The 24,105-nt window shown below is 47.2% G+C and overlaps 1 protein-coding gene across 6 annotated transcripts in view; it reads right to left on the reverse strand.

Annotated features, from left to right (window-relative positions):
- Positions 1–24,105, reverse strand: part of ASTN2 (astrotactin 2) — an 877,839-nt gene that overhangs the window by 548,307 nt on the left and 305,427 nt on the right. For all 6 annotated transcript variants that reach the window (XM_032419129.1, XM_032419128.1, XM_032419127.1 and 3 more), the window contains one exon: positions 17,314–17,421. In XM_032419129.1, the coding sequence (XP_032275020.1) occupies positions 17,314–17,421 (108 nt within the window). The remainder of the gene's footprint in view (positions 1–17,313; positions 17,422–24,105) is intronic.

Raw genomic sequence — 24,105 nt, forward strand, 5'->3', positions numbered from 1 at the left:
AAAAAAGAAGAAAAAAAAAAAATAAAGAGAGAGAGGCAGGACCTCCAGGAACAGATGTAAGAGTTGTTATCACTCTTCTCTGGCCAGGGATGTTAAAGAGGCTGTTGCCATGGTGATGGGGCTGGACCACATGAGGCAGGTAGGTGGGTGGGCCTGTGACTACATCCTGTAATAAAGGAGATGCTCTCCATCCTCACTGCCCCTGCCTTAGACCAGATTGTATCATTTTTCCCTTGAATTATTCCATCAGTTTCCTACCTGGTCTCCCTCACCCCTCTTGTTCCTGTCCACCCCAGCTTCCATGGAAGCTAGAGTGACCTTTCTACAACATATATCTGAAAACGTTACTTCTTTGTTGAAATCCTGTGATGGCTTCTCATTGTCATCCTGATCAAGTCCAAATCACTTAGCCAATGTCACCCCTAGCTCTCTCTCCTAAAACTATATTTCAATGAAATGAACTAGACAATCTCTCCCTCTCTCCTCCCTCCCTCCCTTCCTTCTTTCCTTCTTTCTCAACAGGAATTATTTGGAGGGCCTACAGTATGCCAGGCTTTCTGCTCAATCTCACTCTATTCCCAGTTCCCTCTGTCTGGAACAATCTTCTACTACCTTCTTTCGATCAACAATACCATCTTGTTCTTCAAAACTCAGCCTAGATATTTCCCATGCCTATTATGGAATAGAGATTCCACCAACGGGTCAGGTGCTCTTCCACTGTGCCAGCACAGAAGTCACTCCCCTCACCCCCTCCAACAGGTGCTTTCCGCACTCCAATAACGTTGTCTACTGGATTGTCTCCCTCTACCAGACTGTGAGACCCACTAGGGCAAAGGCTGTGTGCTTCACATATCTCCCTATTTCCAGAGCCCACAAAGCAGGCTTTCAGGAAGAGTCTCGTGAATTGAAATCACCTTGAACTTAAATAGGGAGATGCCTGTTGTCAGTCTCTTTGGGGGGATTGGAGAAGCCTCTTTCCTCCTTGTTTTCAGTTCGTTCCCATTCTTTCTGTACGTGTTGGTTTGCTCCTCTGGAGAGTCATCCTTGATTTATGGACCCTATGTATCTTAAGATTCCCACTCCAAACCTCCTCAGTCCTGAGCATATGGCTTACACTACCTTATCTTACCCTTGTTAAGAGAACAAAAACAACAACAAAAAATTACCTTGCAATTGGAATCACAGAATTGCAGAGCCAAGAAGGTCATCAGAGAAGTATCATCCATTTTGCTAAAGGGAGACCAAAGCCGCAGAATTTGATTGATCTGGTATTCTCCATTATTTCTTACTACATCTGCCATCTTGAAAATGCCTTCAGGGTGGGGGTCACCAGTCTTGGCCATCTTTGATGTAGTTCCCTAGAGCAGTTACCCCAATTCTCAATGATGGCTACCCCTGGAGAGCTTCCCTAAAAAAACTGGAGATGCCCAGGCTCCACTCCAAACCTATTGAATCAAACTCTGGGGGGAAGTCCAAACATAAGCATTTGGTTTTTTAAGCCCACACATGCTTCCTAGAAACACAGGGTTGTAAACCATGCAAAGAGGGAAAAGTAACCTTTACTCACAACATCCTTCAAGTTGAGTACAAAGAGATCAATCTCATGGTCCTTGACTCTTTCCACTTGGATATTTAGTTTTGATTCTTCTTTATCCTCTGCCTTTTATTTTTACCCCATTAGGTAACGATGAAATAATACTTTCAGGACCAGACACACAATGGTTTGAATGAGTAACGAAAGACAGACAAACTTTTTCAAGATTTCAAATCAATTTAAACATTTTCGAGATCACCTGACCTAGCTATTTGAGATACAGTCTCCCAGTGTATAAAGTGGAGAGGCCAGACCTGATGCTACCATCTATTCATCACTTATCCCCTTCCACGAACTATGCTGAGTGCTTTCCTTGTACTATTTCATTTCAACCTCAAGACCATTCTTAGCAGAAGGAACTATGCATATGCCATTACACAGCTGAGGAAAGCAGGGGCCAATAGGTTAGAGTGACCTTCCCAAGGTCACTCTGCCAAGACTCATAACTAACTGTGTTTGGCTCCAAAGACCAGACATTAAACACTGTACCATAAGCTACCTCCAGCAAATGTACTCTCCTCAAATCCGTTTTGAGGACAGCAAAGGTATAAATGGTAAACAGAAGGATAAATACATACATACATATATAACATATTGTGATTCTCCCATATATTTTTTTAAATGAATTGCTCTGTTTGTCCTCGAAAGTAATTATCGTGGTTTATAAATCCCACCCTTCTTAAAAAATCATTCTTCACAATTATCTGGTTGTGTAATATTCCATCAAGTTGATGCATCATAGTTTACTTAGCCATTCCCCTATTGTTGGATACTTAAGCTCATTCTAATTTTTCAATATTACAGATTATGCTACAATGACTATCTTCAGGTTTACAGCATCATGAAAAATGGGTAGTGTTATGGAAAAAATATGGTCATGATAAAATGTCAAGTAAAAAAAATGAAATGCAAATGTGTGTGTGTTGATTATAGTAACAATGATGGGAAAGAATATATATGTAAATGAGGATGGGGAAAAATGAAATGAGCTCTTTGTTCTAGGAGGTTCTTGCTAGATTCTATTTTTCTATTTTCCTCCAGTGGTATTACTATGAGTTTATATTGGTAAAAAAAAAAAGTAAAAAAAAATAAGTATGTCATCCATAATGGGGTTAAAACATCTTAGTTCCCTGGATGTCCTTAGAATGAAGAGACGAGCTTAGAGGTCAGTGGTCTTGACTTATTCTGTGGACAGCAACCATGGAAAGAGCTTCTGAAAGGCTGGAACCATGTCTTATTAACCTCTGATTCCTAAGAAAGCCATACTGTTCCTGGAATCTACAATGTTTGTTAAGTGATAAAAGGATAGAATTTCATAGCTTGAAGAGGGCTCATGTATAATTTATTCAAACACCACATCCCAGCTGAATGGATAGAAAGCCAAAAAGATTTGCCCAAGGTTCCCCCAACATTTGAGTGCAAGAGCTGTGGGTGATGCCATTTTTTCTAAAATCTACTCTAATTATAAGCAGCATATGATTAGCAAATTTGCTCAGTGGGAGCCATGGAGGAGATGTCCTTCACCAGTCCAACCCAGAATGGGTATGACTCAGTGACCTGGGGTACTGTACAGCCTAGTGCATCTTGAGTTAGTTACCGACCTCTCCCAAATCCCTATGTCCTGAGCCTCTAAGCTGTTCTCATGACAAATGTCTCTGACCTGGGGCATCTGAGGGGAACACCCTGGGCCTTTTCAGTTTCTGGTCTACACCCTCTCCTAGGATAGTCTCTTCCTGCCATGCCTTCATTTACCTCCCAGTGGGGGTCTCAAAACTAAAATGGCCCCAAGATTCCCACCCCCTAAACACACTGTACTTTCCCCTCCTCTTGAATGTGGGTGGGACTGTGAATATGATGGTATACCACTCCAAGATTAAGTTACCTGTTATCTGACAAAAGTGAAGGGATTTTTTTCTGGATGTAATTAAGGCCCCAAATCAGTTGACTATGAATTGACCATAAAGGAATTTACCCTGGACGGGTCTGGCCAAATCAAATGAGCCCAAAAAAGAGACTGAGGCTGGGGCGCCTGGGTGGCTCAGTTGGTTAAGCATCAGACTCTTGGTTTCGGCTCAGGTCATGATCTCAGGGTCATGAGATCGAGCCCCACACTGGGCTCTGTGCTGGGCATGGAGCCTGCTTAAGATTCTCTCCCTCTGCACCTCCTGGCTTGCTCGCATGTGCTCGCTTGCACCCTCCCTCTCTCTCTCTCTAAAAAGAAGAGAGACTGAGGCCTTGAAGGAAGAGAGTCTAATTCTAAGAGACGCCCTCCTGCCGGCCTTGAAGAAGCCAACAGTCATGTTGTGAGCCACACCGTGGGGCCACGAGAAGGGGCCAGAAGGTGGCCTCTAAGCCCTGGGAGGGTCCCTGGCTGACAGCAGCAGAGAAATAGGCATGTCAGTCATATGGCAGTGGGAAAGGACTTCTGCCAACAACCCTGTGCATTTGTGAGAGAGCCCTGAGCCTTAGCTGAGATGGAAGCCCCAGCCTGACTCCTGGACTTCAGGCCCTGAGCAGAGAACCCAGTTCTGACCCAACTAGACGTCTGGCCTACAGAACCACTGTGAGCTAATAAATGTGTGTTGCTTGGGGCTGCCATGTTTGCAGCAATTCATTACAGAGAAGGAGAAGGTGAATACGGAGCCATAGAGTGTGGGGCCCTTCTCTCCTCCCCCAGTGAGTGCTCTGCTGTGCAGAGCTGGCTAGCAAAGTCTCCATCTGGTAGTCCCGCAGGCACATCAGAGGCAGCAGCTCTAACACCAAGCTTATCCCGTTCCCTCCTGAGGGTCTGCTGCTCCACCCTTCCCTAGCACCGTGATTCTCTCTCCAGCTCCCATACCAGAATTCGATGCTCATCGTCAGTAGTCCTCACTGGCTCCCCTCTCAGAGCCGGACAGCCATGGGGTTCTAACTGTGTTTCCACATGTCCCTGATAGGCAGCCCTTCCCACCAATTCCCAGTAAGCTCCCTCTCTACCTCAATAGCATCCTAACTGGTCTACAGCCTCTAGTCTATCCTCCTTCCAGTTCTTCTTCCATGGGGAGAGAATGATCTTCTTCTTCTTCTTCTTCTTCTTCTTCTTTTTTTTTTAAGATTTTATTTATTTATTTGACAGACAGCGAGAGAGAGAGCACAAGCAGGGGGAGCAGGAGAGGGAGAAGCAGGCTCCGTGCTGAGCAGGGAGCCAGACGTGGGGCTCGATCTCAGGACCCCGGGATCATGACCTGAACCGAAGGCAGTCGCTTAACCAACTGAGCCACCCAGGTGCCCTGAGAGTGATCTTCTTAAAACAGACACAGGATGATGGCTCTCTCTTCTTCAAAAACGGTCTTGGGCTCCCCATTTCATGTAGGTTTAAGTGCAACCTCTCTCTGGCTCATGTGGAGACCTGTTCATTCAGTACCTAGCAATCCCCCATGCATTCATCCCTCAGGTATAAGCTCTAATATTGGTTCTTCAAGGATGCCTTTCATCAATTTCCCCATTATATTAGCTCCCCCTGTCTTTTCTATTTCAAAGGCACTTCTCACCATTTGAAATGATATATTCATTTATGTGTTTACTTGTGAAGTACTGTCTTCCTTCCCTTTTCTCCCGGCAGTCACATCATTGATCTATTTACCATTATATACCTGGTCCTCATCATAGATTCCCAGCAGAATTAGGTATTTAGTAAATATTAGTTGATTCAGTGAATGAACAAAATGAATGAACTTGGCATTCAATGTCTTTCTTGATCACTTCCCAGTCTTTTTTCCTCACTATCTTCATTTGTATACCTTATACTCTAGTGACACACAATTCTGCTTAGTAATCACATAAATCCTGTAAGGGATTAAAACCTTCATTTCTGAGAGGAAGAAACCAAGACCTGGAAAGTAAACCAATTTGTCCGAGATCACCCAAAGTAAGAGCCAGGACTGAATAAGGTCATGTGTGCAAGCATCTTGCAACGCACCTAACACATAGCAGGCGATCATGACCAGCACTTTCACCTCTTTATCTGGGAAAGAGTTTTGCAAGGGTAAGAGAATCCTAGCTGTCCCATAGGATTGCAAAAAACGGGGATGACAGAGTGTTCATGCTTGGGGCGGGAAGCAGAGAGCCACAATCTCTCAGTGTAAGGAAAAGGGGGGAAAATCCTGCTGAGCTTAGTTGAAAAACAAGAAAGCGAGAGAGACTGATTATTCCTTCTCGCTAGTGTAAGCAACTAAAAACGACATGTTTGCTTTATCGCCTTTGGTCTCCCATTTGATTCCTGACAGCAGTCTCCCTTCCTTCTATGTAGGGCTGGGCTGTCAGGTGCTGAGCTGGTTGGCATCGCAAAGGAAGAGAACTGAGAACAATTTAAACAATATTTCAGGGATCATCGCTGGCTTGGGGGGTGCGTTTGAAGTTGTCTGCCTCCCTTGCTGCATTCAAGGAACCCTCACTTGCCAACATGATGTTTGGCATGCTTGATGTTTCTGCGGATTTGGGGAGAGGTAGTCTGAGAGGAATCGTTAAAAGAAAAAAAACCCAACAACAAAAAAACAATGTCTATTTCTTCTGAGGTTTGAGGGAAGGGAGAGAAGAGAGACATCAGACAGATGGCTTTTTAGCCCATAACAATTCTGAATACATAATTTTCTCTTCTCTAATGTCTCCTTAAATAGGGCCAAACTCAGGTGTACATCAAAGCTAGGTTTCTGCATTTGACTATTCTTTCAGGAAGAGAAGTCCAAACTCCCAGCCTCATCCTTCCATGAGGGAAACTAGAATCTCCCCAGAAAGCCTGCATGAGCTACCAGAACCTTCTAGAGGAAGGTATCCACCTACTGCAAATCACAGCTAACTACCTGGGCAAGAGTTATGATAAGAGGGAAGATTCTCCTAGAGGTCAATACTCGGGTATGGTGACAACGGATTTTGGAGCCAAACAAAATTTGGTTTACTTTCCAGCAAGCCTCAGACCTGCAAGGTCATTTTGATTCTGTGACTCTGTGGTGTCAGTTTCATTCTTTTACATAGAGAAAACCAGGACAATAACTGATCACATAGGAAGATCAGCAAGGGACCAGGCACAAAAGCAGCACTGGGTGAATAGTTCTTGCAGGCTCTTCTTCTTCCAATTGTTATTCAAGTTCCTGGCCTGGGAAAGGGGGCGGGAAGTACATTCCATGGGCCAGAAGAGGAACAGGTATGTGCTGGGAGCTAATAGGTCAAGGAAAGTGCAGAGTGGTTTTCTCAACTCTGGCTGAAATTTAGAAGCTAGAAAGGATTGTATACCGATACACCCTTTCACCAGACATTCTCAGGTAATGGGTCTGAGATAAGTGTTTATTTGCAACTGGTGTTTTTAAAAAGCTTTCCAAGTGATTTTGAGATTTAGTTGGGCCACAGAACTACCTAGCTCCAATAGCCCTTCTTATCACACAGCTGAGGACTCCTGCCCTGCTGTTGGCTCTGACCTGACCCAGGTCCAAAGACTTGTCATTCCCTCAAGGGGGTAGCACCTGAGGGTCCAACCTCCTACTCAGGCCCTAAACATTCAGCCTCCCCACCTGACCCTGTCCAGCCCACGAAGCCTTGGACTTTGTGGTTTGCTCTGTCCCACTCCCAGGGCACTGTCCCCTAGGAAAACTCCTGGATTGCTTAGACTATTTCTATAACGTGGTCTTCACACCCCAGCCTGCCGCCAAATTCTTCCTTCTTACTGATAGTTCTTCTCAGTGGTGCGCTGGTAAATGCTTAACAGTGGGCTCTCGGAGGAGAAAGGGGAAGCTTCCATTGCAGTGTTGGCCGATTTCCATGGTGTGGATACTTCCACCATGGCTGATTATAAGCTACCAATGTGACATCACTCAGAGCAGAGTTGGGAATGAAAAACACAGGAGGCTCTTACAAACTGGTATGGGTTGGCTCCAATACAGCACTAAAGTTCTATCATGTTTTCCTCCTTGGACCAAATACCCGGACCCCTACTGTTGGTGGTGCCCTGGGAAGGTTGGTCCCCACGGATGCCACCTTTGTCCTCCATACTGAACTAACTTCCTAGCACCTGAGCTGGTTCCGACCACTCTTATTCCTGGTCCTAGCTCTTCCCAGAGCAGGTGGCCCATGGAGGGCTTAGAGTTGACACCAGGAAGTTGTCTGGGATCTGATCAAGCTTTCTGCACTAGCACAGATGTGCGTATCGACCTCCTGTCTCTAGCACACACCTTGTTCCAGGTACTATGATACACACTTTCCATGCATTACCTAAATCACATAATGGTCTGACCAGATTTTGAAACCAAACTACTTAAGTTCAAATCCAAGCTCCCCTTACTTCATGGATGTCTAGAACTCAGTGTCCTTATCTTTAAACTGAAGATGAAAATCATCCCTTCTCACGGTCCTGTTCCAAAGCATATGGGACGATGCATATCAAGAGCACAGGCTGGTGTAGACAGAGCTCAATAAATCACACGCTCTTTCTTCTGTTCTTTTACTCTTCCTCCCTCCTGGTTGTCTACATTTCTATCATGGACACTCAGCATGGTATCGCCAACAAGAACTTAGAGAGCATCAAGTTTTGCCTCCTTGGTTGACAGACAGGAACCAGAGGCCCAAAGCCTTGCTCGAGTCTCATAAACAAACACTTGGGATTGGAACCTTCCAGTAGTCATAGCACGGTCTTGCTTGGTGCTTCCTCCCTCTGTCCCTGTCTCCCTCCCTCCCTCCCAGCTCACCTAGCACCCCTGCTCCCTGGCTTTCCACCCCATCCTAACCTGCCCCTGCTTTCTCCATGCCCACGTCCATGCCTTGGATCACCTGACAAACCTACCCGCATCAAATTCATGTTCTTACTGAAAATGTTTAGTCTTGTTTGTTTGTTTGTTTTTTCCTAGAAGCAAGACCAATGTGCAGGTCAACACATCAGAAAAAAGGCCATAATGCCTTTCTGCTGTGCTTCACTGGTTGCCATTTAGTGCACAGTGATCACAAGGCAGGCCCACTCGGTAAACATGTCTTGTGCATACATTATCTTCTTTAATCCTCACACTAAGCTTAAGGAAGGGTAGAAGGATCAATACTAGACTTATCCTCCTTTACATAGGACAAACTGAGGCTCAGAGAAGGAAAGTGCCTTTCCCTAAGGCCACACAGCTAGGAAGCAGCCGAGCAAGGATTTGGACCCCTGCCTGCTCTTTTGGAAGCCTATAATTAACCTAAAAGGACAACTATTGACTTAATCTTTTAGTCTGGAAATAATTTCAAACTGATGGAAAAGCTGCAAGGATAAGAATAGTACAACTTTGCCCAAATTCATCTACCTTTCTTTTTTTTTAAGATTTTATTTATTTATTCATTTGACAGAGAGAAAGAGGGAGAGAGCACAAGCAGGGGGAGCAGCAGGCAGAGGGAGAAGGAGAAGCAGGCTCCCCACAGAGCAGGGAGCCCAACGTGGGGCTCGATCCCAGTACCCTGGGATCATGACCTGCGCCAAAGTCAGACGTTCAACCGACTGAGCCACCCAGGTGCCACCCAGATTCACCTACTGTTAAAAATGTTGCCCCATTTGCTTTGCCATTTGAAAAGGCAACATTGTAAACTTGGAGAAAATGCTTCCCTTCCCTGAGCCTTGGTTTCTATCTACATAAAATGTTAGAAGTCCTTTCTTTAGGACTGAAAAAACCCTGTGGTTTGATGGGAAAGGATGGATAAAGGATGGGATGGGAATCATAGAGGTCAGGGCATGGATCCTGCCTATTTCTCTGGCCCATCTGCCATTATTCTAGAAACCACAGTCTCAGGCTCTTCCCCATTCTTGCCATCTCTCCCATTCCTGCCCTCCCTTCCCCACTGCACCACGTAGCCTCTGCCCTCACCCTGGGCAAGTCCTGTTCTGTCAAACTTTCACCCTACCCCATTCCCATTCCCTGGAGTCTCTGTCCTCCCTGCCTCCAGCGCAGTCTCCTACCCTCAATCCCCAAAGGCCTCTTTTTTCTGCAGATATGGTTTGAACTTTCCCTCACCTGTCCTCTTCCTCTAAAAGAACTAAACTCGTGTGTGTGTGTGTGTGTGTGTGTTGTGTTGGTGGGGAGAATCACAAAGAAAAAATATCACACAGCCATACTGATTAGCACAAAGTTTTGTTTACAATTCAAGAGTTCTTATCATTACAGAAAATCTCAGTTTAAGAATCGCCAAATTAAAGCAAGCAACTAAAACAAAGAAAGAGGCAAAACCAGGGGGGCATTCATGCTCTGGTTGTCTCTGCTGGGGAGCTAACTGGCAAAGCTGAGAAGAAAGTGCATGAGATTGGGAATAAGAGAATGTGGGTTTCTAAAACCGGCTGGGCAACCACCTGACGAGAAGAGCAAGGTCCAGAGAGGGAGAGACAGTAGTCCAAGGCCACAGAGCCGCCCGTGCAGAGCTGGGCAGGGAGGCCCATGCCGGGTGCTTGCGCAGCTGGAATCTTCCAGCAGCTGTGACGGTTCTGTCTACTGCTCAGTACTGTGCCTGGGGCTGGACAGGCCATCTGCACTTCTCATCTGGACCTTCAATTATACATTAGCTTCTCCTGCTCAGCACTGCTTCTCTGTGTGAACCGCAGGCCCCTCCTTGAGGCTTGGCGGCCGGGGCTTGGCGGCCGGGGCCCCATTTCCCGCAATGCCTAGCATCCTGCTTAGTGAGGTTGTCGATTCCATAAATGTAAGTTAGACTAGAATGAGCTTCGACCTAATGACATGAGGCACACATATCCTTGTTTGACAGATGGGAAAACTGAGGTCCTCGGAGGGCACGTCCTTGACAAGGGCCACTAAGCGAGTTAGTGGTGAGGATACAGACTTCAATACACATCTCCTAACTCTGGGTCCACCGTCCTTTGCTGTATGTACCGTCATCTCTGGTTCATAAAGGTGAAATTCTGCCCAGGGGGAATCTATCATCTCCAGCTACTTCATTAGTTAATCCTGTGGGACACGGTCAGAATCGCCAAAGCCCAAACAAGTGATGGATTGAATGGTTATTTCCTTGACCATACACAGACCTCTGTGCTTGACAAACAGACTCCTTTAGGCAGCAAGATCATGCATGAAATGAAATCAGGTTCATTTCACAAGGCATTGTGAGATTTCCAATCATGGCTTCCTGCTCCGATCCTACAGGTGAGGACCACCTCTATGATGTGGAGGTTTCAGGGCAGGATTCAGCAAACTGTGAGCCACAGGTGAAATGTGGACCCGCCTCTGTTTTTGGAAACAAAGTTTCCTTGGGGTATATGTATGTTCCTTCATTTACGTGTTATCTTTGGAAGCTTTCAAGTGACAACGGCAGAGTCGAGGAGTTCCAACAGTACCTAGGTGGCCTGCAAAGATGAACATGTTTATGAATCGGCCCTTTACAGATAGAGATTGCTGACTCTTGATTACAGAAACCCCACCACACAGAGTCTCTGTTTCTCAGTTCCTTTGTCTCTCTTCCTGTTCACCCACTCGCCATATTGATTGCGATGGTTCTCTGTTTATGGTGTTCTACCTGGCTATACCAGACGCCTTTGAATGACTGTCTCAGTTCCCTTACAAAAAAACCCTGAGACTCAGGGAAGCCAGGGTTGATTCTCAGACTGTATCACAGATCTCTTTCCAGTAGCTCCTATTGCCAAAAATGAAATTTCAGCTGACTTAATTTTGGGCTCAGGATGCTTTCAAGGAAACGGAAATTTCAGGAGAAAGAACAGGATTTCAGAGTCCTGGAACCTCCCATCTCTGGATTTGCTCACTCTGGGAGGTGGGTGTCAACAGCTCTATTTTATACAAGAGGAAATGCCCAGAGATGAAAATCCCACCATGGCCACACCAAGGGGATGGGGAGAAGTCAGGATTCACAGCCAGGTCTAGCTGAATCTGATGCCACTTGTACTTCTTTCATGGGACATGCTAGAGAGAGACCGAGGTAGGAAAACCCCATTAGATGTTCTCCTTCTCCTCCCACTCCATGTCCTCTCTCTACCATCAGCCCTGGGTGTATCCTTCTCTGCTGGGGAGCCTCCTGAACTTGTTACATCCCTTCAAATTGCACATACTCCAAGCATGCTCAAAGAACAAGGCAGAGTGGGTTTCCAACTTCAGTACTCGGGCCCTCCTCTCCCTACCTGGCATGTCCTTCCCTGGGAGCCTTGAACTGGAAGAATGGGCAGAGTTGAGGCCTCAATTCTGCTCACCAGGAGCAGCAAAGAGAAGAGGAAAGGAGTGCAGACTCTGTTCTTGCAAGTGGAAATGGACTGAGCAAAGATAAGAGGGGCAGACAGAAAAGTAGCATCTGCTTTTGGGCACTTGTAATAATCCAGACACCGGGCCAGGACTTTCTTTCACTCATTCACTCGTTAATCATTCATTCAAAAATATTAACCCAGTGCCTACCGTGGACCCATCCTTGTGTTTGGTGCTGGGGATGGAAAGCTAAGTACAAATGGCCATGTGCCTATCCTCGTGACGCTTCCAGCTCCGTGGAGGATACAAACATCCCCCGGAGAACATGCTGGTAAATGTAAAATTAAAGTGGTGATGAAGTCTGCAGAGGGGTAAGGCCACAGCAGCTACTATAGGATGAAACAGGAATTAGGGTGGGATGGCATGGTGGCATGGCTGAAAACATGCCATGTTAGTGGAGACGTCACAATGAGTCAAAGGGCAGCGGGGGGCATTCCAGGAGAGAACATCTGCGAAAATTCTTGTGGGACAGACGTGGGAGTGCTGGAGAAGAGGCCTGGGTGGCAGGAGGACACAGAGCCCTGGGGAAATGGGTGGCCGACCATGCAACACATCCATCCTAAATGCAAAAGGAAGGACTGAAACTTCTAAGCAGAGAAGCAACATGACCCTATTTACATTTTTAAAATGATCACTCTGGCTGAAGTGTTGGGAATGGGCTGGAATGCAGTAAGTGAGATGGTTGAGCAGGGGACTTTAGCGGTTTGCAACAAAGGATGGAGGTGACAGGGACTGGGATGACAGTGACAGAGAGGGGAGGGCCTGCTGCTGGGCATTGTACAAAGGAGATGCTCATGCTCCCATTTAAAACTCACAGTCACCCCAAGAGGGCGCTATGGCTACCCCATTTTAAAGCCAAGACTATTGAGACTACCGGCTCCTGTCCTATCCGGGCCAGGGTCAGCTTCTAGTCTCCACTCTCCCAGGAAGCCCTGTCCCACAAGTTCTCAAGTGTTCCTCTATCTCTCGTTTCTCCCAAAGCTGGGACAGTCTGAACCATCCAGAGAATGGATTCCACTTTGTTTTCCAACATATCTCCCACCTTCCCCGGCACCACTCGTGGCCCTCAGGAAGACCTTCACCAATGTTCTCTGACTTGCTTTTGAGCACGCCTTTCAACCTTGACTTGTCGACTGGGGAGGTGAGACTCACACACAGGCAGGGACTTGGCTAAGGTGGTGGCCAAGGTCACACTGAAAACTGGTGGCAAATCCACCCAGGACTGGAAACCATGGCTCCTGTTGCTATCAGATGACCCCATAGTACTGACTCCCTTCTGAACCCTTCAAAGGGGCAATGGTTGAACGGCCTGATCGCAGTCAGCATGCCCCGAGATTGGGACACACAGCCCAGGTATTGCTTGCAGCTGGAACTGGAGGGGTAGGGCGAATGAACATGGATTCCCAATGCTACGAGGTCACGGTTTCCATCCAGCATAGACATGTGCCTTCCTGGTACGTCTAGCTCTTTCTTCCCCTGCCTCATTGCACTTTATCACTTCCTCCCAGTGGCAATCAGGATGGCCTGCATGGTCCCGGCGAGACCGCAGGGAGCTGCTGGCTCACTGCATTTGGAGAGAAGAGCTGCTGGGATGGTGGTGGCAGAGGCCAGGGAGAGGGCTGGCACGATGGGAGCTCGGGCAGGCCTGGGGGTGAAAGCGTAGTCCAACAGGATGAAAGAAGTCACTCCCAGGTGAGGGATAGACACCCTCTCCGAAAAGAAAACCAGGCAAGGGGAGAGGCACTCGGGATGGGGGCAGGCATGATGCAAAGGAGGCCAGGTGCACCTCATGGACAGGAGATTCTCTCAGACACACAGCCAGTCCTGCTGGCATGATGGAGAAGGGACCTTAGAGACCTGGGCTCCCCCCAGGTTTCAGAGAAAAGACCAGAGGCTGGACAGGTGATGTGACTTGCATGGGGTCCCACGGCACGGGCCCCAGATCGGAGATCCACCCACACACTTGGCCCGGTCCTCCTTCCCAGGCAGCTTAGCTCCCTCCACCACCTATGCATCTTCTCTCCCTCCTTGACCCCTGCCTGTGCGTTTGACTGACATGAACTGATTTTAATCCTCAGCTTTAATTTTACTAGCCTCACTTGTCAGAAGAGGACGCTGATGTGCAGAAAGGTTAAGGTTCAAGTTCAAGAAGGTGCCGCTAGTCGGTGGCGTGGCTGGGACTGGAACCCAGGCGGCTCCCTGCAAGCATCCATGCTCTCACTATTCTGCTCCATGGCTCTCTCAACCCCACGGGCTCCCAGACTTCCCCCAGCTAACCTTTGCATTTTCCCCATGAGGGCACTGAGAGCTGAAGATGCTTCAACTCTCGTACAGATACAAGAAACAGCCAAGAAGGGTCACAGCCCTTCCCGGGGGGACCACGGTGTCTGCAGAAATAGGCACGGGGCTCTAAGTGCATCTGGCTGGAGCAGAGGCTTGGCTGGCCCGGAATTCACCGTCTGTGCTCACAAAGAACCAGAAACCACACCCATAACCGTGATGCTACTCCGCACAGTGTCAGGAAGGCTTTCCCTTGATCCTGAAAACGGGGCAGAGGAACTTACGCGAAGGGCATCGCAACCCGCAGCTCGACTCTCGCAAGTCCCCTCCTTGCTGCAGTCTTTTTCCTGAGCATCTGTCCCCATCTAACATATATTTTGATACAATACAAGCTCCACGAGGATAGGTCTTTTAAAAATTGTTGCTTGATTTGTGTCCCCAATGACTAGAAGAGTGTCACACACACAGCTGGTGCTTGACAAATACTTGAAGTTCATGAGGGAGGGAGGGAGGGAGGGAGGAAGGGAGGGAGGGAGGGAGGAGTGGGAGAAGGAAAGTAAGAAAGAAGGAAGGATCCACCAGGGAATAGCTGGAGAAAAGAGGAAAGAGTGGTCGGAAAAGGGGAAGAGAGAGAAAGGTAATAAGGAGAGAAGGAGAAGAAACAGAGAACACAGAAGAGAACAAAGGAAAGAGGAATGAAGAGAAGGAAGCCGTGATGCGGGAAGGAGGGAAGGGGAAAGGAAAAGGAGAGAAACAGAAGAACAAGAAAAAGAAATAGAAATGAAACAAGCAGGCAGGCAAGCAACCCAGGGGCCTGAGAAGGAAGAGGAAGACGTGGCTGGAACCAGAGGTGGAGGGAGAAGGACCCAGCATTAGTGGACAGAGGGAAAAAGCAGCAGCTCTCAGTTGGCAGGAGGGCCAGGGGGAGGAAGGTGCAGGGGCGAGGGGATGCATCACAGCCCTGTCCTCCCCACCTTCCCCCACTGGAAGCACAGCCTGGCCTTCTGCAGCATATGGAGGCACTGGGCCAAACCGTTTATCTCAAGTCCTGTGGCTCGCTTTTGCTTTTCTTTTCAAAGTTTAACTCCGAGTTTACGAGGGGCGTGCTCCATGATGGGTATTTTTCCAATTAGCTGTAAATAGCCCAGTCCAGCAGAGGAGACCCGCCAACTTCCCCAGCTCTAATTCTGGCTGCTGGATTGGGGGAGGGAGAAGACAGGTGAAGAATCATCCATCACCAACTTGGAAATCTCCAACGCAGCAGACACCAGAGAGCCAAGGCTGGGGAAGAAGTGAGAGGCAAGCCCGATTATTCCAATCGCTGCAGAGGCTGCAGAACCTTCCCAGGTGATGTGTCAAAAGAGCTACTCCCCACACAGGGCCTTTTCCGTGAAAGATGCCAGGGGTAGGGACATAGGGAAACCCACAATGAGAACTGAATTGACGTTACTAATGTCTACTTTATTTGCCCTTAGTATGTACCAGGTGCCATAACAAATTTTTGTTAAGATTTATTTATTTATTTATTTGAGAGAGAGAGAGAGAGCGTGCGCGAGCACACATGAGAGAGTGGGGGGAGGGGCAGAGGGAGAGAATCCCCAAGCCAACTCCCTGCTGAGCGCAGAGCCCCACACAGGGCTCAATCCCAGGACCCTGAGATCAGGACCTGAGCTGAAACCAAGAGCTGGAAACTCAACTGACTGAGCCACCCAGGTGCCCCCATCACAAACTTTTTATATAACTTAGCCAAAATTCATCCCCGAGTCTGAGGCAATTATGAGGCCCATTTCACAGGTGATAAAACTGAGGTATAGGGGAGGTAGATAACTTGCCTAAGAGCAAAAGTTGCCCAGAGCAGCTATGTGACCCATGCTCTTTCAATGTCCACCACGCATGCTTAGAAAGCATGCAGAACAGTTCTACAAGGGTGATTCTTTCCCTCTTCCCTACCCCAGCTACTTCTTCAGCCCAATCTGTTCAGAGGTGAGAGGGCCACATGTCTTAGTTGCCTTCATGTTTGCCAGAGGACCCTTACTTCTTTCTGGGCCCTGGTCTAAGCCCTTGGAGCTCTCCTTAATCACTGGCATGGAATACATGTTCGTACCCCTCCCACCCCCCACTCCCTGTTCTCTTCCAAGATTGCAACCTTGAACTTGCCCTTTCCCCATCCATATAAAACGCTCAAGGATGAGCAATTACATTCACAGCCGATTGCCTGAAATATGCTCTATTCTCCCTTCGGAGTATGTGTGATCATCAGAGAGCTGTGGACCTCAGCCCCAAGGTGTAGCCCTTTATGGAGTCCTGTGTCCGCTTCTGACACCTCCTTACCTTGAGGGTCGTTGTGAGAAATAATGATGCATCAGTACGGATTTCATCTGGTGAAGACACTGTCTTGAAAGTCAAAAGGAGTCCCCTTTAGAGGAACCAACTAGAGAACTTGCTCTCTGGTCTTGGTGTCAGGTAAAGAGAATTTCCTGAATAAATGGTCCTATCCCATAGACCCTGCACGTTTTACTGCTGAGTCTGTTTCCCTTTGCACTTTGACTGTTAAAGCTCTGCATTAAATGGCCAGCTCCTTCTTTTTTTTTTTTTTTTAAAGATTTTATTTATTTATTTGACAGAGAGAGACACAGTGAGAGAGGGAACACAAGCAGGGGGAGTGGGAGAAGGAGAAGCAGGCTTCCCGCGGAGCAGGGAGCCCAATGCGGGGCTCGATGCCTGGACTCCAGGATCATGACCCGAGCCGAAGGCAGACACTTAACGTCTGAGCCACCCAGGCGCCCCTGTGGCCAGCTCCTTCTAAGAACTACGCAACACAGTATGGCACAGATCACTCTGCATCGATCTAACCTGGTTTTGAATGATTTTCCTTACTCCTATTTTGCTTTCAATCTGATTCCCTTACTTATTTCATTCCTGTGCTGGATTTTTTTTTTTTTTTTCACTGCATAAACTTAAAAAATCTTCCCCAAATCCTTTGAGGTATGAGGTAGGACAGAGAGCAAATAAAGAATGGAAGCGGAAGCTGTAAATGACCAACACTAGTCTAGCCTGGGTTTCGGATGCCAGGCTGTGTTAACTGCAGCAGGACCAGGTCAAAGAAAAGTTGAGGTTTGTCAATGAGCACGGAGGACTGCTTCCCAGGCTTTCCTCCTACAAACACTGGTTCTGGAACCTTCCCAAGGACTCCCTTACCTTTGCTGCGGCGGCGACTCCGGTACTGCTCCGTATAGAACGTCAGCTGTGTTTCGTCGTCTGCCTCTGAACCCGAAGTCCCCTTGGTTCTCCCAAAGCTGATTCCCCCTGAAAGGAAGAGCAATCCATTAGTCACGTAAGCTTCCTGGAGCTTGTTAAATCCCTCATCTGACCCAAAGATCAGCAACACCATCCCCAGACTTCTTTCTGTAAATCCCAAGTGACCCGGGAGCTGGCATGATTTATGGACGGAGTTGGGGCTCTGCAGTGAGGCAGATCTGGGTTCTAACCGTGGCTTGGCAGCCGCGAGCTGTGTGACCTTGAGGGGACGCCTCCTTTTTCTGAGCCCTGGGTTCTCTCTTAATAAAATGGGGCTGATAACTATTGACCTTGTAGGGTTGCTATGAAGATTAAAGGAGATAGGAAACATAAAATATCTGGTTTGTGGTGGGTCCTAACTAACTGATAGCTATATTGTTGCTTAGTAAGATGAGCCTGCCTCTAGGAAAACATTTCGGGCAACTTAATTTCACACACATCTCAAGCAAGTGCTTCTTCGATGCCAAACCAAGAGCCAGACACTGGAGGTACAAAGATAGTTACAGCCCAGTCCTTGCCAGCCAGCAGATCACAAGCCAGTCAAGGAGACAAATGGGATCCTAAGGAGCCTTTAACCTAATTCATGGTTATGTTTTCCCACACAATGAGATGCTGAGAATACGGGGGAGAGCAATCCATCCCAACACAGAGAACCTGGGAAGGTTTTATGGAGGAAGGGGGATTTCAGCCAGAGCTGGAAGGATGAATGGGGCTTTGGGGGCAGAGAACAGAGTTCCAGGGAAAGGTAAGAGGTGAGCGTCTCTGGGGATGGGGAGCGTGGGCAAGTGGGGGCCACAGTGAGTGGAGAGCTGACAGGAAGGATCACTGGAGCCTCACAGTGGAAGTTCCTGAGTGCCACAGTGAGGACGAGTTTTGGGTGTTACGGAAGGTCCCAGAGCAAGAGGATGAGTTCATTAGCCGTACATGCCATGAAGGACATGACAGTGGCACCCAAGCCTCAGAGTGGGTGCCATGGAGGGCAAAAGCTGGGAGGCTCAGGGATCCCTTCGTGAGAGGCCATGAGGGTCTGGGTGAGGCAGGGGGAAGTGAGGATGGGAAGAAGGAGGAGGGAGAAGCAAGGGTGTTTCAGAGATACACTGAGGAATGTGGGGGCGGATGGGTGATGCATTCCCAAGCGATGAACAGTGGATTCCAAAAGTAATCAAGATAAAAGACCAGAAAGAAATATGCCAAAATACGAATAAGCTAATTCTGCAGGGAGGAATACAGGTAATTTTTTATTTTCTCTGTGCTTTTCTATATATATATTTTTTATTGTTACCAAAAAAGCACAGAATGTGGGAAGAGAGGGATTAAAGCACTGGTAAACTCTTTGCCCTAGAGAGGACACAGTGAGGGGAGAGCTTCAGAGCATGGTGGGGGTGCATGGTGGGCAGGGAAGCAGAGGGCCTTTGGTTTGGTTTGGATACAGATCTTCAGACACCGACATGGACATCGATAGCCTGTGTTTGGGAGGAGACTCAAGGACCTGGCAGGAGTGGATGTGCCGGATGAAGAAGTGGCTGATCTTCAGACACCAACATGGACATCGATAGCCTGCGTTTGGGAGGAGACTCAAGGACCTGGCAGGAGTGGATGTGCTGGATGAAGAAGTGGCTGAAGGCAGGGGCTAGAGGGAGAACACTTTTCCCTATAAATATTTTCTTTTGAATCAAGCACCATACAAACCTATTACCTATTCGAAAATTCTACCCGAGGAAAAGAAAAACATAGATCAGAGGGAAACCTGGCTCAATCAAAGAAGAGTTTCTTATGCCATTTCTCTGGTAGGGCATCCAGTGTACAGAAATCCCACTTGCAGACACTCTGTCTGCAATATGGTTATTGTGCTTTCATTCATTCATCCTAGCAACATGTTGAGCAATCTGCTATGTGCCTAGAAGATGCTGACACATTATTGCATACAATCTTCATCATGATATACTCATAGCAAAAAGTGTAATTAACAACCTAGATAATAAAGGCACCAGGACAAGTATGGGCAAAGTCACGTAGCTGATGAGTACGTGAGTACAGGAATTAGGATTCAGGGCTAGTCTATCCAGCTCCACATTTGAGCTTTCTAGGATGCAAATTACTTTCCTGGAAATAACTCAAGAGGGAACCTTAGGGAAGGCCAACTATCCTTTCAGCATCAGGGCACCAAGTACTGTGTGATAAGCTTCACATACATCTTCCCATTCCAAACTCATAGTATCCCTTGGAGGGAGGTATACTGATGCCCATTTTATAGATGGAACAACCATGTTTCAGAAAAGAAAAGTGATTTGCTAATAATGAGTGAGGTTGGACTTGGTACCCACGTGTGACTGATGGCCAAGTTCAACTTTTAACCACTTCTGACACTGCCTCTCAAATTAATGCTCTGTAACATGAAAAGATTAGTATTTCCCTGAGACAGTATGTTGTAATAGATGGGAGAGTATAGGGGACAACAATATCTGATCTTTGTGCTCAAATGTGTCCTTGGCCTGTCCCTGTCCCTTAGTGTAAACATGCCCAACCTCCAGCAATTAAGGGTAGGGCCTGGAGACAGCAGGAGACTCCAGATTCTACTAGGTGCAGCCCTTTGTTTAAAGGCTCTCTTTTGAAATGGAGTTGGCGGAAGCCCCATGGACACTCTGGAAGCAGGGGAAGAGCAAAGGTCTCCAAAGGTCAGGAGGGCCTTTTAAACTGCTGTTGACATATTTTACTGTTACAGGAAAAGGAAAGAGAGAAAGGGAGGGAGGGAGGGAGGGAAGAAGGAAGGAAGGAAAGAAGGGAAGGAAGGAAGGTAGGTGGGAAGGAAGGAAGCAAAGAGGAAGGGTGGGAAGGAGGAAGGAAGGAAGGAAGGGAGAAAGGAGGAAGGGAGGGAGGGAGGGAAGGTGGGTGGAAGGGAGAAGGGAGGGAGGAAGGGATGGTTTTTGTTCATCTACACATAATTCTTGGCCAAGGGGAAAATGAAAGCATTGGATAAAATAGTTACTTTATGTATAGAAAGCACCTGTCATCCTTCCTGCTATGTTTTGGGAAGCAGAGAAAAAGGGAGGGGTCTGCCCCCGTCAGGAGTCTACCTCAGACACCTCCACATCCCCTTCAATGCTCCACCACCCCCTCTCATTTAAAACTTTCCAACCAAATCCTCCCCCCCGGCCATTTTCCTTCCTCTCCCAAACAAATGACCTACTATGGTCCTGCCATGGTGAACATGACAGACAGGACTCAGACAGGATCCTTTCCCTCTTGGGACAGACTAGCAGGGGTGAGAGAAAGTCACCAGACAATTCTAATACAATTAAAAAAAAAAAAAAAAAGCTCACCATTGCATAGCACTGTCTCTGCTGGGCACTGTTCTAACCCTTTACATTTATCGACTTGTTTAATCCTTAAATAACCCTAGGAAGGAGGTTGCTACTTTTATTCCCTTTTTAATGGACGAAGAAATGAAGGAACAAGGAAATTAAGTAATTTGCCCAGGGTCACACAGCTTGTCAGTAGCAGAACCGCAATTCATATCCAGGCAACGGCTGCAGAGTCTCTTCCTTTGGTCTCTATACCAGTGTACAATAAATATGCACAGATAGCTCATTGAATGTCCAAGCCATCCCTATAAGGAAGGCATTAGGAACCTTGTCTTACAGATGAATAAACTGTGTCTCAGCGAGCTTCTGTGAGCTAGTAAGCGAGGGAGCAGAGACCGAATCAGGTCTGCTTACCTGCAAAGCCTGCCTCGTGGCTAAAACAGCCTGGGACACTGTGTGTGCACACGCGTGTGTGTGTGTGTGTATGTGTGTGCACCCAGAGAGAGCAGCGTCAAAAGCCTGATTTCACCTGTGAGGATTAGCAGGTGTGTTACTTGCCCCTATCCACTTCCAATGCCAGGGAGCCTTTTCCACTTCTCACAGCTCCTCCCTTGGACTCTGCACTTGTACTATTGGATAGGAACTCCATTCAGCCTTAGCTAGATGCTAGGGATGCCTCCACCATTCCACATGCCCCAGTGCACGAACTTCATGCCCCTGACTACCATGAAGGCTTCTCCAGTCCCTCTCCACTCCCACACTTCTGACCTCACCTCCTTCCTGTAGGTACCAAGCTACCATTTCCAGGGTGGAAGCTGAAGCTCAGAGAAGTTGCTTCTACACCAACCTGTCCAATAGAAATATAATGCAAGCTGCATATGTCATTTTAAATGTCCTAGGAGCCACATTAGAAAGGGAAAAAACAGGGACACCTGGGTGGCTCAGTGGGTTAAGCGGCCGACTCTTGATTTCGGCTCAGGCCATGATCTCAGGGTCGTGAGATCAAGCCCTGCATCAGGCTCTGTCTGATGACAGCAGGGAGTCTGCTTGAGAGTCTCTCCCTTTCCCTCTCCCTCTGCCCCTCCCCCTCCCCCTGCTTGCGCTCATGCTCTCTCTCTCTCTCAAATAAATAAATAAATCTTAAAAAAAATAATGGGAAAAAACAAACGGGTAAAATTAATTTTCAGAATACATTGTATTTAACCCAACATATTAAAAATCCTATCATTTTAATATGTAAACATAAAATTATCATCACTAAAATATTTTATACATTTTTTCATAAGTTTTCAAAATCCAGTGTATATTTTATGCTTACAGCACCCCTCAATACAGACTAGTTGCAGCAAATGCCTACCATATCAGAGAGCACACTTCTGGAGACATCAGACAACATACTATGGAGTATAATTAAGGGCCGGGATCTAGGCACAGAGAGAGAGATGAGTAAGTCAGACACCCCACTAAGGTACTGAATTTTTTTTTTAAATGTGAATTGAACGAAAAATGGGGTAGCTCAGATTCCACTAAAAGACAACAGCCATTGGTCTGTGTCCTCAGGCACTTAGAGTCCAGCAGGGTTCTACATGGGTGTCATCCATGAGCCATGAGAGATCATGCACTTGTGTAGAAAGACACAACATGCTGGGGTCAGACATGAGTCCTAATCTGAGGTCTCACCTACTAGCTGTGTGAGCTTGGGGGAGGCACCTACAGTCTCCGAGTTCATCTTTAAAAGGGGGGACAATAACCCTCAGCCCACATGGTCTTTATGAGGAAAATGATAGAATGTATGTACAGAGCATAAAGACCAAAGAAGTGAGAGTGAGGGCACATGCCTCATTCATTTAATGTTTGCTTGAGTTTCACAGAAGAAAAAGAAGTGCCGCTGGGGGGGGGGGGGGGGTGGTGGTGACTCTCTGCCTTCTGTGACATCCTACGGAGGTGGCAGCCACCCAAGTCCTGTAGCCCGTGCGTATCCATATAATCCGAAGGGGCCACAGGCCAATTACACACGGACTTGGAGATGATTCAGACAGATAGAAAAGGGCCCCCTCTGCTAGCATTTTAATATGAAATTGGTGATTTAGCGAAGTAAAGTGCAGCCATTAATTATACAGGACGACTCAAGTATTTCCATTTAGGGCTGAGGGAACGTGAGAATGGCCCAAGACTGGCAAGAGAAGAGGAGAGGAGAGGAATCAGCAGCTCCTTTGCCCTTGTTCCTTGGGCCCCCGGTTCCTCTGGTCCTGAACCGTCTAGAATGTAGCCTGAAGAAGACAGGCGAGGCACCTTCTCTAGTATGGTAAGTGCTCTGGGCATTTTAGATGCAATAGCCCATCTACACTTCACAAGGGGTCCGCGGGGCAAGCCGACCTGCGGATTCTCAACGTTGCTTATCAGAGATCACACAAATGACAAATAGTGGAGCCCCCAAATTTGAATGACTTTTGTCTGATGCAAAAACCCTCTGTTCTTATGAAATGAGGAGTCCTCAGTCCTTAGGAAAATGCAAACCAAAGTCACAATGAGATACCATTTCACATCCAGGAGGCAGGCCAGAATCAAAAGAATAAGAAAATAACAGGTGTTAGAGAAGCTGTAGAGGATAGGGAAAAACAAAATGTGGTGTATCCAAGGGAATATTACTCAGCCATAAAGGAACGCTGACACCTGCTACAACATGGATGGACCTTGCAGACGTTCTGCTAAGGGAAAGAAGCCAGACACAAAAGGTCATATATTACATGATTCTATTTATGTAAAACATCCAAAATTAGTAAATCCATCGAGACCAAAAGCAGTGGTTGCCTGGGCTGGGTAGACGGAGGAGAGGAATAGGGAGTGATTGCCCGTAAATATAAGGTTTCCTTTTGGGGTGATGGAAATATCTTAGAACCAGATGCAGGTAACGGTTGCACAAGCTTCTGAGTGTGGGAAAGGACAATTAATTATGCACTTTAAAATAGTTCATGGTTGATTAGAGCCATGCTGCCCAGGGCCGAGCTCAGGCATTCTAAGTCCTGGCCCAAGGGGCCACCCCAAGTAATCAAAACACTCCCTCATTCTTTTATTCGTTCACCTAGCAATTACCGACCATGTGCCCACTCTGTGCCAAACACTGTTCTGGACACTGAGAATACAACAGTGAATGCAGCAGACAAAACCTTCCTGACTTCTGGAGCTTACTTTCTGGTGAGGAAGCAATTAAGACATTCCAGGCACGATGCTAAGCCCTCTCTATATAAGAATCATTTCAATTTTCCTGATAAATAAGTGAAGATATTCAAAGGTATTTAGAGACTTTCCCAAGAGGGGAGAGATATTTGATGGCAAACAAAGGACCTGATGCTAGGTTTGCTCTCGGGCAAATCAAGGCATCTGAACAAAT

This window comes from Phoca vitulina, unplaced genomic scaffold, assembly GCF_004348235.1.
Source record: "Phoca vitulina isolate PV1807 unplaced genomic scaffold, GSC_HSeal_1.0 scaffold21, whole genome shotgun sequence".
Classification (NCBI taxonomy): Eukaryota; Metazoa; Chordata; class Mammalia; order Carnivora; family Phocidae; genus Phoca; species Phoca vitulina.